Here is an 18,337-nt window from a genome sequence, read left to right as displayed (position 1 = left end):
TCTTTCAGAACTACTGCTTCTATAAAAACAACAGTAAAGTGTATCACTTTAGCTTGATCAAAATATAAGATTCATCTTCTCGAACTTCAAGTGGACTATCTACAAGGCAGGGGCATAATTATGTTTTTTTGGTATCACTGTCATGTTTAGCTAATTGCTTTTGCATGGGGCTATCTTTGGAATGACTAACAAGATTTCCTAGCTTTGCTTTGTGGATGCATTTTTCTGTCTTCTCTGCCATTACTTGTTACCTTTGGGAGTAGAAGTTGAAGGGGAATGGTGACTTTTTAATCTTTGCCACACAATTCACATGATTCTGTCTTCCTATTATAGACTAACTGATAGGTTTCTACTCAAGAAACCTCAACAAACTAACGCGATTCACATCGAACACACACACAACAAAAGAATAATCTCTTCTTGTATTGACAGTAACCAGAATTCAATGTACAGAGAACCAAATGAGAGCCTAACCTCCCCCACAGGATTAACAATTCCTGTCAGAAACACAAACAGTTCAAAAGTCCCCTACTCAACTAAACAAATGTTATTTGTAAATTCTTATTCCCGCCTTTCCTAACTGCTAAGGCAGTTAGGCAATTATAGTTTATTTCTTCTCTCGTACACTCTCCATGTCCTAACATTACCCTTCGCTCCCTCAACAACCTTGCCCTCAAGGTTGAACTCGGGATATTGGTCCTTGATAGTACTCCTGTCCTCCCAGGTTGCACCCTCTCTTCCTCCTTCTTGCCATTCCACCAGGACTTGCTGCACCATCTCTTCTCCCTGCTGCACTTGCCTGCTTTCTAGGATTCGAACTGGCCGGAAAGTAGGCCCTTCTGCTTGCAACTCAAGCGGCAATTCCTTCTCCACCTTCTTTTCACCCACTGCCTTCTTGAGCTGGGATACATGGAAGACTGGGTGTATCCTAGTTGTTTCGGGTAACCTAGTCTATACGCCACTTCTCCCATCTGCTGCACCACTTGAAAAGTGCCAAAGTAACGAGCTGATAACTTCGGATGGAGCCTTGTGAGCCTAGAAGATTGCCTATGAGGTCGAATCTTCAAGAAAACCCAATCCTCCACCTTTATGTTTGCTGGATTCCTCTTCTTGTTTGCATGTTGAGTCATTAAATCCTTGGCTCGATTCAAATGGAACTTCAGCTGTTTGAGAGCTTCATCCCTTGTTACTAATTCTCGGGCAACCGCCTTTACTGGTGTCTCCCCACGTACGAACCTGCTAAGTGACTGTAAATAACCCTCCAAAATTCTGTTCATTACCTCGGTTTGGCCATCTAACTCAGGATGATATGTTGTACTCATCCTGAGTTGGGTTCCCTGCAGCCTAAACAACTCTTTCCAAAAAATGCTCAAGAACAAAGGATCCCTATCACTAACAATTGAAACTGGAATCCCATGTAACCTTACTATCTCCTTCACAAACACCTCCACTACTTTCTTGGCTGAATACGGATGCTTAAGCAACACAAAGTGGCCATACTTGCTCAGCCGATTAACTACTACCAACATTGCATCATAGCCTTTGGATTTTGGCAGCTTTACTATAAAGTCCATACTCACTTCCTCCCAAACTGCGTGAGGTATGGGTAGTGGCTATAATAGCCCTTGAGGAGAAGCTGCCAAATATTTGTGTTGTTGGCACACCAAGCAACTGACCACAAAATCTGTCACAGACTTTTTCATCCCTATCCAAAACAATGATTGGGCTATTTTTTGGTATGTTCTATACACTCGCGAATGGCCTCCTGTGTTTGTTGAATGGAATTCAGCCAGGAGCTTGGGAATCCAAACCGAATTCGCAGATAACACCAACCTTCCTTTATAATACAATCGATCCTGCTCCAATGTATAGGCCGAATGAGTATTGGGGTCCCTCTGGATATCATTAATCACCTTCTTTAGCACCTCATCCTCCTCTACCTCCTGCCAGTATGGTCTGGCTATCATCTCAACTCCCTTTCCTCCTCACCTCCTTCTCCTTTGCGGGACAGCATCCGCCACCCGGTTAGTTTTCCCAGCCTTATATAAGAACTCAGTCATAGCCCAAGAGTTTTGCCATCCAATTTTGTTGATTTTGGGTGGTTTTCCTCTGTTCTAGCAGGTCTTTCAAACTTCTCTGATCCGTATGCACAATAAGTTTCTGCCCAAACAGATATGGCCTCCAGTGCTGAATTGCCAAAACTAAAACCATCAATTCCTTTTCATAAATGGATTTGTTTAAGGACCCTTCGAACAATGCCTTACTGAAATAAGCAATGGGCTTCTTCCCCTGTGTCAAAACCGCCCCAACACCGCCTCCTGAAGCATCACACTCGATATGGAATGTTTGGCCAAAATTTGGGAGTGTCAAAAGTGGGGCAGAGGTTATAGCCTCCTTCAATCGTGCCATGGCAGCCCTGGCTTGCTCACTCCACCCAAACTGCCCCTTTTCCAAAAGTTTTGTCAGGGGTTTTGCAATCTTTCCGTAGTCCTTCACAAAACACCTATAGTAACCGGTTAAGCCCAGAAACCCTCTCAAGGCTTTCAAAGTCTTTGGTTCTTCCCACTCCAAAACTGCCCTGATCTTATCCTGATCCATCTCCACACCTTTTTCTAAAATCTGGTGGCCCAAGTATCGGATCTGCTTTCTCCCGAATTCACATTTCTTTTTGTTGGCCACCCACTTATGTTGTTCCAATCACTGTAACACCACTTTCACTTGCTCCAAGTGATCCTCCCAAGTAGGGCTGTATACCAGTATATTATCAAAGAAAACCAGCATAAACCTCCTAAGATACTGCTGCAACAAGCTATTCGTTGCACTCTGGAAAGTGGCTGGCGCATTGGTGAGGCTGAAAGGCATCACTAAGAACTCAAAGTGGCCCGGGTGAGTCCTGAAGGCTGTTTTGGGCACATCCCCTTTTCCCATCCTAATCTGATGATACCCAGCTTTTAAATCTATTTTAGAAATATATCTAGCTCCTCTCATTTCATCTAAGAGCTCCTCTATCACCGGGATATGAAATTTATCTAGTATGGTTGCCCTGTTTAATGCCCGGTAATCCACACAAAAGCGCCAACTGCTATCCTTTTTTTTTACCAAAGTAACCGGGCTAGAGTATGGGCTAGTGCTAGGCCTGATTATTCCGGCTCAACATATCTGCCACCTGTTTCTCCATCTCTCCCTTCATGAGATATGGGTATCTATATGGACGCACGTTTACTGGGTCTGTCCCTTCCTTAAAGGGAATTCAGTGCACCATATCTCTGTGCGGGGGCAGCCCCTGCACCTCCTAGAAGACGCTAGAATATAGCTTCAGAACTTCTTCCAGCTCTCCCTTTTGTGCTTCAGTCAACTCCATCTGCCCCTCTCCTTCCTCCTCCTTCTCGACATGACCCAAATCCCATACTAACGTCCAAGCTTCAACCTCTGTTAGCTTTAGCAAGGCTTTAGGCTCTACCAGTTGCCTGGCCAAAGCATATCTCCTCTGATATTCACCCTCTTGCCTCCTTGGCTGTAATTCTTAGTCATTTCTCCCCAATTTAGCATCACTTCTCCCATCTTGGCTAACTATTTCACCCCTAGAATAACCTCAACACTGCCCAGTTCAAACAGGTGTAACCTCTCCTCAACGTCAGCCTCCCCTAAGGTGATCACCACCTTCTCACAACACCTGCAGGTCTTCTTTCTTTGCCCATCACCCAGACTCACCTGATAAGGTGGCGTGTCTTCTATGGGCAACTTCAGCTCCTCTGCTAATTTCCGGCTGATAAAGTTGTGGCTTGCGCCATTATCTATGAGTACTAACACTTTTCTTTCTCCGATCCTCCCTACCAATTTCATCGTTTTGGGCTGAGTCAACCCCTCCGCTGAAAACACCGACAATTCCATGGGTTTCTGGTCCTGGTCTGCCACCTCTACACTCGCGTCTTCCTCCTCGTCCTCCGCCAGGAGCACCTCCTGTAGGCTCCTCTCTGGACACTGGTGGCCAGGTGCGAAAGGACCCCCACACCGAAAACATCGTCCCCCTTCCTTTCTCTTCAGAAATTCCGGATAAGGAAGGTTTCTCACCATTCTTCCCCTGTTGTCGCTTCCACTAGTATTGCTCGCCCTCGCGCTAACATTCGTCGCGACCCCTTCTCTCCTCACTGAACCAGTACTCTCCGTCCCTCCTGGCCGACTGATTTCGTTTCGCGACACTACTCCCGTCGCGCGCGACCCAAATTGAGTATTCTTGAACCCATTCCAACTTCCCCCTCTCACTCCACGCGTAGTGTCCTCCACTTCCCTCGCGATTCTCATCGCAAACATCAACTCTTGAAGATCGTGAGTTTGAACCTGCCCCTTAATGTCCTCGCGCAGTCCGGCGAGGAAGTATCCCAGTATCTGCTCCTCCGAAACGCCATGGGTTTGCCCCACCAAGATCTCAAACTCTGACATAATCTTCTATGGTGTCCTCCTGTCGCAGCGTCACCAGTCATTCAAACACCGTCCCATCTACCTCCAAACCGGCCGATCATGGCTGCCTTAAGCCCCTCCCAAGAACGATTCTTAGCCTTTTCTTTTCAAAACTTGAACAAGTAACCCGTGCTGTCTTCCATGCTTATGTGCGCGAGTTTCACCTTCTCTTTCTCCGCCACACCCTGAATGTGGGAAAACCTTTCCGCCCGATTGATCCAATTTAGAGGTTCCAGCCCTTTGAACGTGGCTAAGAGTTGAAAATAAGACTTATTTTATTATTCTCAATCATGAAAAATACATTCTCATACCCTTTATTTGTAATAATCTATTTCTCCTAAAAAGGAAAATAGGGAAACTAGGAAAACTAGGAAAAATAAAATAAAATAAAAGATTATGTATCTATTTCCTCTAATTAGGAAGATTCTAAAGATATTATCTAAAATTACAACAGTAAGTCTACCCTTTTCCTCCAATTATTCTGCATCTCCTGGTGATCGCCGCCCCTCTTCCTCCAATTTCCTCCTCGCGGTTCCGTTGGTTGTCGTTGACGGAGGTTTGACTTCCGTCTGAACGACCATCGTTGTTGTTAGCCTGCGTTCCCATCATCCTCATTAGTTGTTGCAAATCCTGGCGCACTGCGACGAATTCCGCCTTCATCCCCTCCATTGTGATCTCCAGTGCCTCCAATCTTCCCTCCGTGCTTCCCTCCATTCTCGTTTCGCGCCCAATTTGGAATCCGGCAGGTCAGACCAAATTGATAGGTTTCTACTCAAGAAACCTCGACAAACTAACGCGATTCACACCGAACACATACACAACAAAAGAATAACCTCTTCTTGTATTGACAATAACAAGAATACAATGTACAGAGAACCAAATGAGGGCCTAACCTCCCCCACAGGATTAACAATTCCTGAAACACAAACAGTTCAAAAGTCCCCCACTCAACTAAACAAATGCTATTTATACATTCTTATTCCCGCCTTTCCTAACTTCTAAGGCAGTTAGGCAATTAATGTTTATTTCTTCTCTCGTACACTCTCCATGTCCTAACACTAACGGTTGGAATTTTAGGAAGAAAAGAAAAACTATAGAAAAAGGTTCAACCCTGAATTTATTTCTGGAATAAATGAAGCAAACAGATTAGTCAAAGGAGTTGTCCCCTTTCCTACTGGATAACCCAGTCGCCACAAACTGTTCCAAGATTATCCCACTAAAACAAACAAAAAGTCTATTTTTAAACTTCCTTCTATAGTAAAGTCTCCTCAACTGAAATTGTCTTTTCTAAGATGAACAATAGTCCCTGAAGGAGGAAAGCAATCAATTTTGGATCTTCTAAATATTTGAAGATATTTATTATTTACAACCGAATGCCTTGCTATTTCTTTTTGTACTGCCCTCTTATTTTTCTCAGTACTTCCTACAAAATTGTTTCTAAAAGTGGACTTACTTTACTAAATACAATTACTTTCCTCATCAAGACACTCTAGATAAAAGTTAGAGTTATTCTACACCTAGTAGAAATAAACATTCTTTCTGAAGCACATACTAATCGCAAAAGATTGTCTTCTCTTTGTTGCTAAATCAATTTAGTACACACTTTTCTTTCCTGAATACCATTTTGAATCTATTTCCTGTTGCACACTGAACAGGAGAAGAGGCAAAAGTCATGTGGATTTGGACCAATAGCCTTCATAGCTTCCGTACAATCACTAGAGAAGATACCACAATCTTTAAGCTCTTCAGGTTTGATATTTTGTATGTAATATGTTTGTCACATTATAGTAAATCTGAACAGAATATTGACCATTATCTTTCATTTCTTATATCCTTTTTATTTCTCATGTTCAGGCAGCTGATTTCTTGATTCACTTTTTATTAGGAAGATTTGACTTTCACATAAAGTTACCTGCTCCTGCAGCCTCTGAGCGCAGGGCTATGTTGAAGCATGAAATACAGAGGCGTCACTTGCAGTGCAATGATGACATCCTGCTTGACGTGGCTGTAAAATGTGATGGTTATGATGGTTATGATCTGGTATTCTACCTTTTAGATTTATCATGTAGAAAGTTGTTATTTATTTCGCTTCACTGGTCTAAAAATTACTAAATGTGAGTTTTGTGAATGTTTTAGCATGTGGTTCTTTTTTTTAAGTGTGCATGAGTAGAGAAATTTAGAAAAAAAAACAGGAAGTCTATGCATTTATGATATAAACATTCAGCTGCAGATTTCATACTTTATATCATTAACGAGTTAGTTTTTTTAAGACAAACAAGAATAGAAAAACGGCATAGTTTGTGTGATTAACGGAAGCCCTTTTATGAGTTAGGGTTGTTATATTTTCTTTTAGTTACATTGTCATGGTGTAAGCCCTATTATCTGTGGTAGAGGAAGAAAGGGGGTGTTGGTGCATTTGTTCTCGAAACATTCATTGAAATATTCCTCCACAAATTTCATTAGCATATGATCTAGATTAGAGTTAAGGAAATTTCAAATTACATTATCATAGCTTGAATAACATAAAAAGATGTTTGTGTTCATACAAAACTTAATCATCATCATCATCATTATTATTATTATTATTATCTTAGTGGCATCATTTACATTTGATGAACAACAGTTGCTTATGTAGAACTTTGGTTGTCAATTTGAATAATATTAATGCATGAACTGTTGATTACTATGTCTCAGCTGCAAGTATGCAAATATTTAATTTTTCATTCCTTCCAGGAAATATTAGTTGACAGAGCTGTTCATTCTGCTGTTCGCCGTTTTCTGCCTTCTAATGCTTCCATTGATGTACATGAGAGTCCAGCTATACTAAGGGAGGATTTCTCTCAGGCAATGCTTGATTTTCTTCCAGTTGCAATGCGTGATATCACAAAATCAGCTTCTGATGATGGCCGTTCTGGATGGAATGATGTGGGTGGTCTTGTTGACATTGGAAATGCTATTAAGGAGGTATGACTTAGTGAAATATTAGAATCTTGTTCTCTCTCTAGATTTTATGTATCATGTATTTTTCAGTTCCTCCCTTTGGATTCAAATATAAATAAAAATATGATCATGTTTATGGGACTTATATATAAGAAAATTCCAATGAACTCAACCTTATTTAATGTTATTATCTCAAAAATACCCTTATGTTTAAATCGGGGCATCATCTCAATAAATATGACTAAGGATAATGTTGAAAATGTACTTTATTTTGTTGAAATTAAGAACATTAAATGAACATAGCAGACATTCTTAATCAGTGTAAAATTAGCTAGTTTTGTTATTATATTTAAGTCCACAGGTAGTATTATTATATTTGTAAAATACTTGCGTATGCCAAGTGGAGGACGGATTTAATCCCACAAAACTAGTTATTAAGGTGAGGCCTTCCTAAGCTTATAAAACTAATGTAAGTCATGTCTCTAGTTGATAGAGTAACAATTAAGGCAGCCTAATAACAATATTTTTCTCATTTGTTGTATGTTTACTCTATACTCAGACATTTGAATGATCTTACATTGTTGGTTAAATTATTTCAGATGATAGAGCTGCCATCAAAGTTTCCAAAAATTTTTGCACAAGCACCTTTGAGGTTGCGGTCAAATGTCCTTTTATATGGTCCTCCTGGTTGTGGCAAAACTCACATAGTTGGTGCTGCTGCTGCTGCTTCTTCACTTCGATTCATATCAGTAAAAGGGCCAGAGCTGTTAAACAAATACATTGGTGCTTCTGAACAAGCTGTAAGAGGCCAATAAGAACTTCTCTGGGTTATTATTGGTGTATGCTATTTTTGAATTTATTTATATGCTTTTTAATCCTTATATTTTCTCAATTACTCTGCATAAAATGAAAGGTTTTTCTGAAGGTTATTATATCTCAATTGGCTAACTAGCTTTTTATACTGTCACTGTGAGCCATTTGATGATGGATGTCTCTTATTAGGTGACGTAGGATGTTTTTTTTTGTTTTGTCTATAGTATATTGTAATCTTTCAAATTAAAATTATTGATTTTGCATACTAGGTCTGGGTGTTGAATGCTGGTTTCAGGTTAGGGATATTTTCTCTAAAGCAGCAGCTGCAGCACCATGTCTACTTTTTTTTGATGAATTTGATTCCATTGCCCCCAAGAGAGGGCATGACAATACTGGAGTAACTGATCGAGTTGTGAATCAAGTCAGTAAATATTTGTTGCTTTTTCAACTTTAACTTTACTGAATAAAATCTGACTTCAGATGTTTCAATTTTCAGTTTTTGACCGAGTTAGATGGTGTGGAGATTTTAACTGGTGTATTTGTGTTTGCTGCAACAAGGTTAGTTTCTCAATCATGTTTTCATTTGTCAAAACTAAAACAAAATTTTGATAAAGTGTCCATGGATGAAAGACTAGCTGAAAGGATATAAAGTTTAACGAAGACTGAAATTCAAAATTTATTTGCTTTTTGGCTTATACTTTATTTAGATTAGTTACGTAGACAATTTCTGGTACAGGCTTTAGGATTAGTTTGGATAAACTTTTGAGCAAGCATTTATAGAATAAAATAGGATGCTGAATGAAGTAAACTTTGTAGTCCTACAATCGCAATATCTTATGAATCAAAGAAAGATTTTATTCATAGAAAAGAGAAACGGAGAAAGAACACTTCTCCAGTAGTTTCCCTTTCACAAGGGATTCTTCCTTTTACAAAGAGCAAAGCTTAATTATCAAATATTACCGACAAAATAAATTTTCCCCTTACATCCTCCTACTTATTTAGCTCAGTAATTATGTCAACTGTTGCATCTTATTCTAACTCCTAATAAATTTTGATATATATGAGATATTTTTCATGTATCGAGCATCTCTTCTAAGCTGTAATAATGATTTGGCTACGATTAGTTTACTATTGATCCTTGTTTGTTCTGACTATTTCTTGTGATAGTAAGAACATATGGAAAATGGATATTAATCATTGGCTATTATAATATCTGTTTTTCCTGGAAAGCAGTAGACCAGATTTACTTGATGCTGCACTGTTGAGACCTGGTAGGTTAGATCGTCTTCTATTCTGTGACTTTCCATCTTGGAACGAGAGATTGGAAATTCTTGCTGTACTTTCTAGAAAGGTATGTGTTAGCATGACTCCTATGAGTATTGTCAATGTTTTGTTTCTTGTTTGCAAATTGCTCATGATATCTTGTTGGGGTTCTTATATACATGGTAAATAAATGTTTTCGATTGAATGTTTTACCTGTTCATATTGTGCAATGGAATCAGGGTTATAATGTTAGCAATAGCATGAGAAAATATTATATGTATCTGATGCCTACCGGTTTGCTACATCCTCCTAGTGTCAATAATAGTAATTGTTGGCCAGTTAAAGAGAGAAAGGGACTTGAACTATGTAAGGAAATAAAGAATTATTTTAGTTAAGGAAGTGGAGTTTAAACTTAACTCAATTTCATAAAACTATCTTGATAAGGTGAGATTTGCGTTCATTATATACTGCTAGGATATAACCTCCTATTATATACTGCTAGGATATAACCTATTACAACGGTCTATTAAAGAAGAAATAAGGGTAAAGGAAAATACAGTTGTTTGTTTTAATTAAAAGAGCTTTAAAATCTGTTAGTACTTATGTTTTTGGGAAGCTTGTATATATAGGTGTGTTTTGGGGGGAAGGACAGGAAAATGAGTGAATAATAGGAGGTTTCTGGACCCTCAAAGGGCCAGAGGTGTTTCTGTAATAATTCTGAAACTTCTATCCGAAATTCTCAGTTTTCTCTGTTTGAGTTTCTAATCCAGTTTCTATAATATAGTATAGTTTGGCCATTTCTTTAATCGATATTGAATCTTCAATAAATAATGATCATACGGATTACATTCTCATTACCTCTATTTGTAATATTCAAACCCTTTAAAATAAAATAATTATTCTCAAATGAATATGAAGATTATAAAGATATTTTCTCTTGATCGCTATGGAGATATGGAGGATATATTTTTATTCTATTAATAATCCATTATTTACAATACTCCTCATGTTGGTAAATGAATATCAATCATTTTCAACTTGCCTACAAGATCCTAGAGTTTGCCCTAAGGAAGTCCTTTAGTGAAAATGTCCTCACATTCAAACCCTTTAAAATAAAATAATTTCTCTAAAATGAATATGAAGATTATAAAGATATTTTCTCCTAATTGCTATGGAGATATGGAAGATATTTTTATTCTATTAATAATCCATTATTTACAATACTCTTCAAGTTGGTAAATGAATATCAATCATTTCCAACTTGCCTACAAGATCTTAGAGTTTGCCCTAAGGAAGTCCTTTAGTGAAAATGTCCTCACATTCAAACCCTTTAAAGTAAAATAATTACTCTGAAATGAATGTGAAGATTATAAAGATATTTTCTCCTAATCGCATGGAGATATGGAGGATATTTTAATTCTATTAATAATCCATTATTTACAATACTCCTCAAGCTTGTAAATGAATATCAATCATTTCCAACTTACCTACTAGAGTTTGCTCTAAGGAAGTCCTTTAGTGAAAATGTCCCCTATTTGAAGTCTTGTAGGCACATGGGTTGTAACCACAAGACCTCTGTCAAGATTATCTTTGATAGAGTGTTTGTCAATTTCAATGTTTTATCTTATCAAGTTGTAATGAATTATGGACAATATTTTAAGTGCATTACTTCATGAACAATTCTAAAATGAGACAAAAATGGGGAAAGTTCATAATTCACATATTCAGTACCACACTACCACATCTGATTATTTTGATGTATTTTTTCCAAATTGATTCTAGACAATATGAGAAAAATTAACAGATTTCAAAGACTTCGGAATTACTTTTCGTAATGGATGTCCTTGTAACACTAGTATAATCATCAATAAAAGTAATAAACCGTTTTACTCTAGAAATAGATTCTAAAATATGTCCCCAAACATTATTGAGAATTAACTCAAATGGAAAATTACTCTTTTTATTAAAGATGAAATAGGATGCACGGTGATACTTTAATAGTTAGCAAAACATCACATTTGAAAACTGAACATACCCTTTGTTAAACAAACAAGGGAACAAGGACTCGATAAGGTTGAATGATGGAGGTCCAAGCCTTCTATGATGAAACCATATTTGGGAACTTGCCCATCTTTCTAATGTTGCTTGCTCGTTTATGACCTTTAGTTTGTTTTGGTCCTTAGATTCCAATAGGTACAACCCACTCTGCACCTTAGCAATTGAAATCATTTTCCCTGTAGGAAGGTCCTGAAAATCCCAATAATAAAAAATCTACTGAACAAATAAAATCTTTTGTAGCCAGTCTTTTGTAAAAAATAAAACATTCCTTAATACAATAAATGATTTTAAAGTTATATTCCCCAGACCCACATGTTGGTACACTATCACCACTTGCAACTACAATGAGTTGTTTTGTAGTTATTTTGACAAACAAATTGAAGAGCTTAGGAAATGGAGGCATGTGATCAGTTGCTCCTGCATTAAGAATTCAAAGACCTTGAGACAAATGGCCAATAATATTAAATATACTCTTACCTTTCATGGACAAATTATATGATCCAGTAGAGGTAGTTATTGATTCAATCATTCTTCTCAAACAATCAAGTTCCTCTTTATAAGTTTTCATACCAAACATTGAAAAAATCACAAAACAAAGACATGAAATGAATAAAACCAATTTGGCAAAAGAACCAAAAGATTTAGATATATTTTGTTAGGAAGTTGCAAGTTTATGTAAGAAGGAATAAAAGGGGAGGGAAATAAATAGCGGAAAAGGTTGTTAGTTTGTTAGGGGGAGAGAGAGAGTATAAAATAAAAGCTGAGTTGTTGAGGAGGGTATCAAATATTATTTTGGGTTTAGACTGGACCTATTGGCCAGTGGAGGAAGGGAGGCTTCCTTGGGGGAGATCTATACTTGTATTTTTCTTTCTACACATTACAGAGGAAATAAAAATACACATACATACAGTTTCTTTTCTTCTATTGAGTGTGTGAGTGAGAATAGAAGCTGTTGTTCGGTTCTTTGAATAAAAGAACCTAACATATTCAAATTAGAGCCAAATGAGACGTCACCATCCCTTGGAATGGGCTTAGGATGTTTCAATGATCTTGTCTGTGCATGTGGTGGTTAGCAAGGTAGTGGAAATAGGGCCCTCAAGATCAAGAGTTACGATAGCAAAGCAGTGGTAATAGGACTCTCAAGATCGAACTTGAACTGTGTAAGGAAATAAATAATTATTTTATTCATAACAATCACATCAATTACATTCTCATCATCTTTATTTGTGATACTCAAATATTTCAAAATAAGGAAATAAAAATATGTTGAAATGAATAGAAAGATTTTGAAGATATTTTTTCCTAGTTACTATCGAGAATATTTTTATTCTACTAATTTGCTATTTACAAAAATTAGAATATGTGAAAGTTTGAGAGATGGTAAAAATATTATTACTGTGGGTTAAAGTTTCTATTACACAGAAAAGTCCTATATAAGGAACAATGGACCAGCACCTAAAAGCCCAAAACTAAAAGTCCAATTATACAATACAATATATTTCAACACTCCCCCTCAAGCTGGAGCATATAGATCATATGCATTGAATCCTAGGCCCTCTTAGAGATTTGGTCATAATGTCTCCGAGTTGTTCATTAGAATTGACAAACTCAGTAACAAGTTCCTTAGTCAACAACTTCTCTCTAATAAAATGATAATCAATTTCTATATGTTTTGTTCTCTCATGAAACACTGGATTGGAGGCAATATGAAGGGCTGCTTGGTTGTCACAGTACAGTTTCAACGACTCATTTCCACAAAATTTCAACTCTTGGAGAAGTTGCTTGATCCACACAAGTTCGCATGTAGTCAAAGCCATAGATCGGTATTCAGCTTCAGCACTAGATCTAGCAACAACACTTTGTTTCTTACTTCTCCAAGATATAAGGTTCCCTCCAAGTAGAACACAATATCCTGTAGTAGATCTTCGATCAATTGGAGAACCAGCCCAATCTGCATCACAATACCCTTCAATCTGAGTGTTTCCCTTGTCCTCATACAACAATCCCTGTCCTGGATTTCCTTTTATGTATCTGAGAATTCGAATCACTGCATTCCAATGGTCAACATGTGGATTCTGCATAAATTGACTCACAACTCCCACTGGATAAGAAAGATCAGGTCTTGTTATTGTAAGATATATGAGTTTTCCAACCAGCCTTCTATATCTCTGGATCTGAGAAAGGTTCACCTTGATCTCTCATTAGCTTTTGATTTGAGTCCATAGGACTATCAATAGGCTTGCAATTTGTCAAGCCTGTTTCCTCTAAAATATCAAGAGCATATTTCCTTTGTGAAATGATGACACCTTCTTTTGACTGTGCCACTTCAATACCAAGGAAGTATTTTAGACGACCCAGATCTTTAGTCTGAAAGTGGTTGAACAAATGATTCTTTAATTGAGTGATTTTAGTGTTGTCATTCCCTGTAATAACAATATCATCAACATACACTATGAGATAAACACATTTGTCAAGAGAAAAATGACCATAAAACACTGAGTGATCCGCCTCACATCGTTTCAATCCAAAATTTTGCACAACCCGACTAAATTTACCAAACCAAGCACGAGGTGATTGTTTCAAGCCATAGAGGGAACGGCGTAATTTACAAACTAACCCAGACTCCCCCTGAGCAACAAACCCAGGAGGTTGCTCCATGTATATCTCCTCTTCCAGATCACCATGAAGAAAGGCATTTTTAATGTCCAACTGGTAAAGTGGCCAATGACGAATGGCAGCCATAGCAAGTAAAATACGAACTGTACTGGTTTTAGCCACAGGAGAAAAAGTATCACAATAATCAATGTCATAAACTTGAGTATCTCCCTTAGCTACTAGACGAGCTTTTAGACGATCAATTTCACCAGTAGGACCAACCTTAATAGCATAAACCCATCGGCAGCCAACAGACTTCTTACCAGGAGGAAGAGGAACAAGGTCCCAAGTACCATTGTGGTCAAGGGCCTGCATTTCATCAACCATGGCTTGACGCCATCCAGGATGATCAAGTGCCTCATAAATATTATTAGGAGTCTTAAGGGAGGATAAGGAGGAAATAAAAGAGAAATAGGTAGAAGACAAACGATGATAACTCAAAAAAGTATAAACAGGATATGGATTACGAGTAGAACGAATACCTTTTCGAAGGGCAATGGGCAAATTATCATCTAAGTCAGTAGAAGACGAGGAGGATGAAGGATCCATGGTCTGGTGAGCTGATGGAGAGGAGATGAGTCTAGAGGATCTTCATTGTTCTGAGCTTGAGATTGTCTCCGACGCTGATATGTGAGAAGAGGTGGAGGAACAATGTCATTCACATTTTGAGTTTGAGGTATAGAAGTAGGAATAACCAAGGGATCACACAATAGTAGAGGAAACATTTGTTGAACAGATGAACGATCCTCCACAGAGGACGAGAAAAACGGTGTATCCTCAAAGAATGTGACATCAGCAGACATATAATATCTCTTGGTGGAGGGAGAATAACATTTATACCCCTTCTGAAGACGAGAATATCCCAAGAAGACACACTTAATAGCCTTTGCGGATAGCTTATCAAGACCTGGATAAACATTATGAACAAAACATGTACACCCAAATACACGTGGGGAGATATGATATAGAGTGTCATTTGGAAAAATGACAGAATGAGGAATTTTATTCTCAAGAGAGGAAGAAGGCATCCTATTGATTAGAAAACAGGCAGTGAGGACTGCATCGCCCCAGTGATGTACAGGAATATTAGTATTCAACATCAAGGAGCGTGCAGTTTCAATGAGATGTCTATTCTTCCTCTCTGCAATACCATTTTGTTGTGGAGTGTGAGGACATGTTGACTGATGTAAAATTCCTTGGGAAGATAAAAATGAAGAAAACGCTGAAGAAAAATATTCCTTAGCATTATCACTACGAAGGATTTTAATTGTCTTCCCAAATTGGTTCTTAATTTCATTAATAAAGGACACAAATATGGACAAAAGTTCAGATCTCTCTTTCATTAAATAAACCCAAGTACATCGAGAGAATTCATCAATGAAGGTTACAAAATAATTAAAACCAAAAGAAGTAACACGACTTGGTCCCCAAATATCAGAGTGAATAGTTGAGAAAGGAGAATTACATAGTGTCTCAGACCTTTTAGGATGAGAAGATCTAACATGTTTTCCTAATTGACACGGCTCACAATCTAAGACTTGAATGTTCTTGAGACTTGGAACCATCATCTTCAACTTGGATAAACTTGGATGGCCCAACCGATCATGCAAAAGTTTTGGAGATGAAGTGGTAAAACAGGAAACTGAAGAGCTATGTTTCAAAAAATAAAGTCCTCGAGACTCATGTCCTTCTCCAATCAGGCGACCCGTACCATGTTCCTGTATAACAAAGGAATTAGCAGTAAAGGTTACAGAACAATTTAAGAAACGAGTCAATTGGCTCAAGGAGATTAAATTGTAAGGACAATGAGGAATATACAAAACAGAATTTAAATTTAGTGAAGGAGATAAGGAAACTTTGCCAATTCCCTGAGATGCAACTTTGGATCCATTGGCAACAGTAATTAAATGAGGAATTTTCTGAGAGGATATGGAAGAAAATGAAGAAATAGTACCAGAGATATGGTCTGAGGCACCTGAGTCAAGGATCCATGGATTGTGACTTCCACAGATTGAGATATACAGGCAGTTGACACATTGGACATGGAAGAGGATTGGTCAGGATTAGAAGATTTTCCAGACTTATACTTCAAAAATTCTTGGTATTCTTCATTTGAAATTTTGGGTTCGAGATCATCATATTTCGAAACATGAGCGACTTTGTCAAGATATCCATGTAAGGCATAACATTTCTCTCGAGTATGGCTTATCCTCTTACAATATGTGCACTGAGGACGCATACCACGACCACCACGTCCTCCTCGGTTGCCTCTGCCTCCTCCTCTTCCTTGTGGTGCTACCATAGTTGATGTTTCAATACCACCAATTGAACTTTCGTCTTTAACTAATGAAGGTACCCAAAGAAGTCGAGTAACTAAGCTGTCCATTGATGGAACTTGATCACCAGCTAACATTTGATCACGAACATGATCAAAATCTGAATGTAGACCTCTTAAAATTAAGACCATATAAAACTTATCAAGCTTCTTGTTTAGGCCTTCTAAAGAATCAGCCACAAAGAAATTCTTCAATTCTTCTACAGCAGCACGGGCCGTTCCTATGTAAGTAACCATATCATGATTGTTTTGTTTGAGGGAAGTCACTCTTTGAGTTGCATCAAAGAGACGTTGCACATCGTTAGCAAAGATATACTGAGCTTTTCTCCAAAAGGAAGAGCATGATTTGTAAGGTCTTAAAATTTCTAAGACTTCTGGTTCAACAGATTGCCATAGGACAGCACATAGTTGAAAATCAAGTTTCTGCCATTGAGATTTCTCTTCTTCAGGAACGGTGGAAACATCTTGTTCAAGATGATCATGGTGTCCTTGACCAAGAAACCATAACTCCACGGAAGAAGACCAAGATAGATAGTTTTTCCAATTGAGTTTTGCAGAAGTAATGGTTGGAGTAGCAGAGAGAGACGGTGTTCCAAGACCAGCCTTTGTAAAGCCAAACAAGAAAAGAGGGAAAAAGGTGTGGGAAGAAACCCTAAACGGAGCAACCGTCAACGGAACAGCAAATCAGAGACCACAATACACTCAGGAGACGGAGGCGAATCGACCGGCAGTGGCGCGGTGAAGATCCGACACGGGAGAGGCGGTGCGTGAAGCCCACGCGCCCGAGAGATGTTAGAGAGAAAAGGATGAGGCGGCGACCACCAGGATGGGTCGCGCTCGTCGAGGCGCACCGAACCCTTAACTTCGCCGGAGAAAAGGCAGCTCTGGATACCATGTGAAAGTTTGAGAGATGGTAAAAATATTATTACTGTGGGTTAAAGTTTCTATTGCACAGAAAAGTCCTATATAAGGAACAATGGACCAGCACCTAAAAGCCCAAAACTAAAAGTCCAATTATACAATACAATATATTTCAACAGAATAAAAATATATTTAGTATCTCTATAGTAATTAGAAAAAATATCTTTGGAATTTTCTTATTCATTTCAACACATTCTTATTGCCTTATTTAAAAAAAAATAGTTGATTATTACAAATAGAGATGGTGAGAATCTAATTAGTATGATAGTTATCAATAAAATAAACCTTTCTTTCCTTACATAGTTCAATTAATACACCATAAGATCTTTAGTCCTACACGATCTCTTAAACTACTTCTGAATCCTATCAAAAGATAACACCCTTGACAACCCTAGTAAAAAACTAAACACCTACAGAATTACAAACTTAAGGAACAAGGTCATTTGAACAAATTTCAAATCAAAATATTGTAAAGAAAAGAAATGGTGATCTTCTCAATCTATTACATTGAACCAGATAAAAAAACTCCAAGAATTGTTTTTCAACTAGCAACACTAATCTCTATGTTTTAGAAAGGTTTTTGAACTTTCATAATTTGATTGCATGAAGATGGCTAGAGATTACTTGTTTACATAGCTAATAGTTTAAATGGGTTAAAAACTGTTTTAATCCATTAAAACAGAACTTCGAGCCTTTTTTGTTGATTTAATTCATTAAAACATGTTTTCAATACATTAAAATCATTTAAATACTTTAGTGATTTTAATCAATTGAAATGTCGATTTAATTGGTTAAAACATATTCAACCCCGCAAATGTTTAAGTCAAATTAATATATGAAAACAAAGTTGTAATTGAGTAAAATGCTCTTCCTTACAAACCTAATAAACATAAA

General features: G+C 37.7%; 1 protein-coding gene across 6 annotated transcripts in view; it reads left to right on the top strand.

Annotated features, from left to right (window-relative positions):
* PEX1 (peroxisome 1) overlaps nucleotides 1-18,337 on the top strand; it is a 42,790-nt gene that overhangs the window by 18,068 nt on the left and 6,385 nt on the right. For 4 of the 6 annotated variants that reach the window (XR_015780899.1, XR_015780901.1, XR_015780902.1 and 1 more), the window contains 7 exons: nucleotides 6,114-6,207; nucleotides 6,344-6,498; nucleotides 7,192-7,422; nucleotides 7,998-8,198; nucleotides 8,507-8,632; nucleotides 8,708-8,769; nucleotides 9,445-9,562. Coding sequence is in view for 1 of the 6 variants with exons in the window: in XM_088094735.1 (XP_087950861.1) it covers nucleotides 6,114-6,207; nucleotides 6,344-6,498; nucleotides 7,192-7,422; nucleotides 7,998-8,198; nucleotides 8,507-8,632; nucleotides 8,708-8,769; nucleotides 9,445-9,562 (987 nt within the window). In the remaining 5 variants the exon portion in view is untranslated. Of the gene's footprint in view, nucleotides 1-6,113; nucleotides 6,208-6,343; nucleotides 6,499-7,191; nucleotides 7,423-7,997; nucleotides 8,199-8,480; nucleotides 8,633-8,707; nucleotides 8,770-9,444; nucleotides 9,563-18,337 lie in introns of those variants that run through there. The other 2 variants (XR_015780900.1, XR_015780903.1) reach the window with 2 other exon arrangements.

Source organism: Vigna umbellata, chromosome 7 (assembly GCF_029865625.1).
Source record: "Vigna umbellata cultivar VRB3 chromosome 7, Vumbellata_1.0, whole genome shotgun sequence".
Lineage (NCBI taxonomy): Eukaryota > Viridiplantae > Streptophyta > Magnoliopsida > Fabales > Fabaceae > Vigna > Vigna umbellata.
The sequence above is the reverse complement of the archived record's forward strand: the minus strand, read 5'-3'. Positions and strand labels throughout refer to the sequence as shown.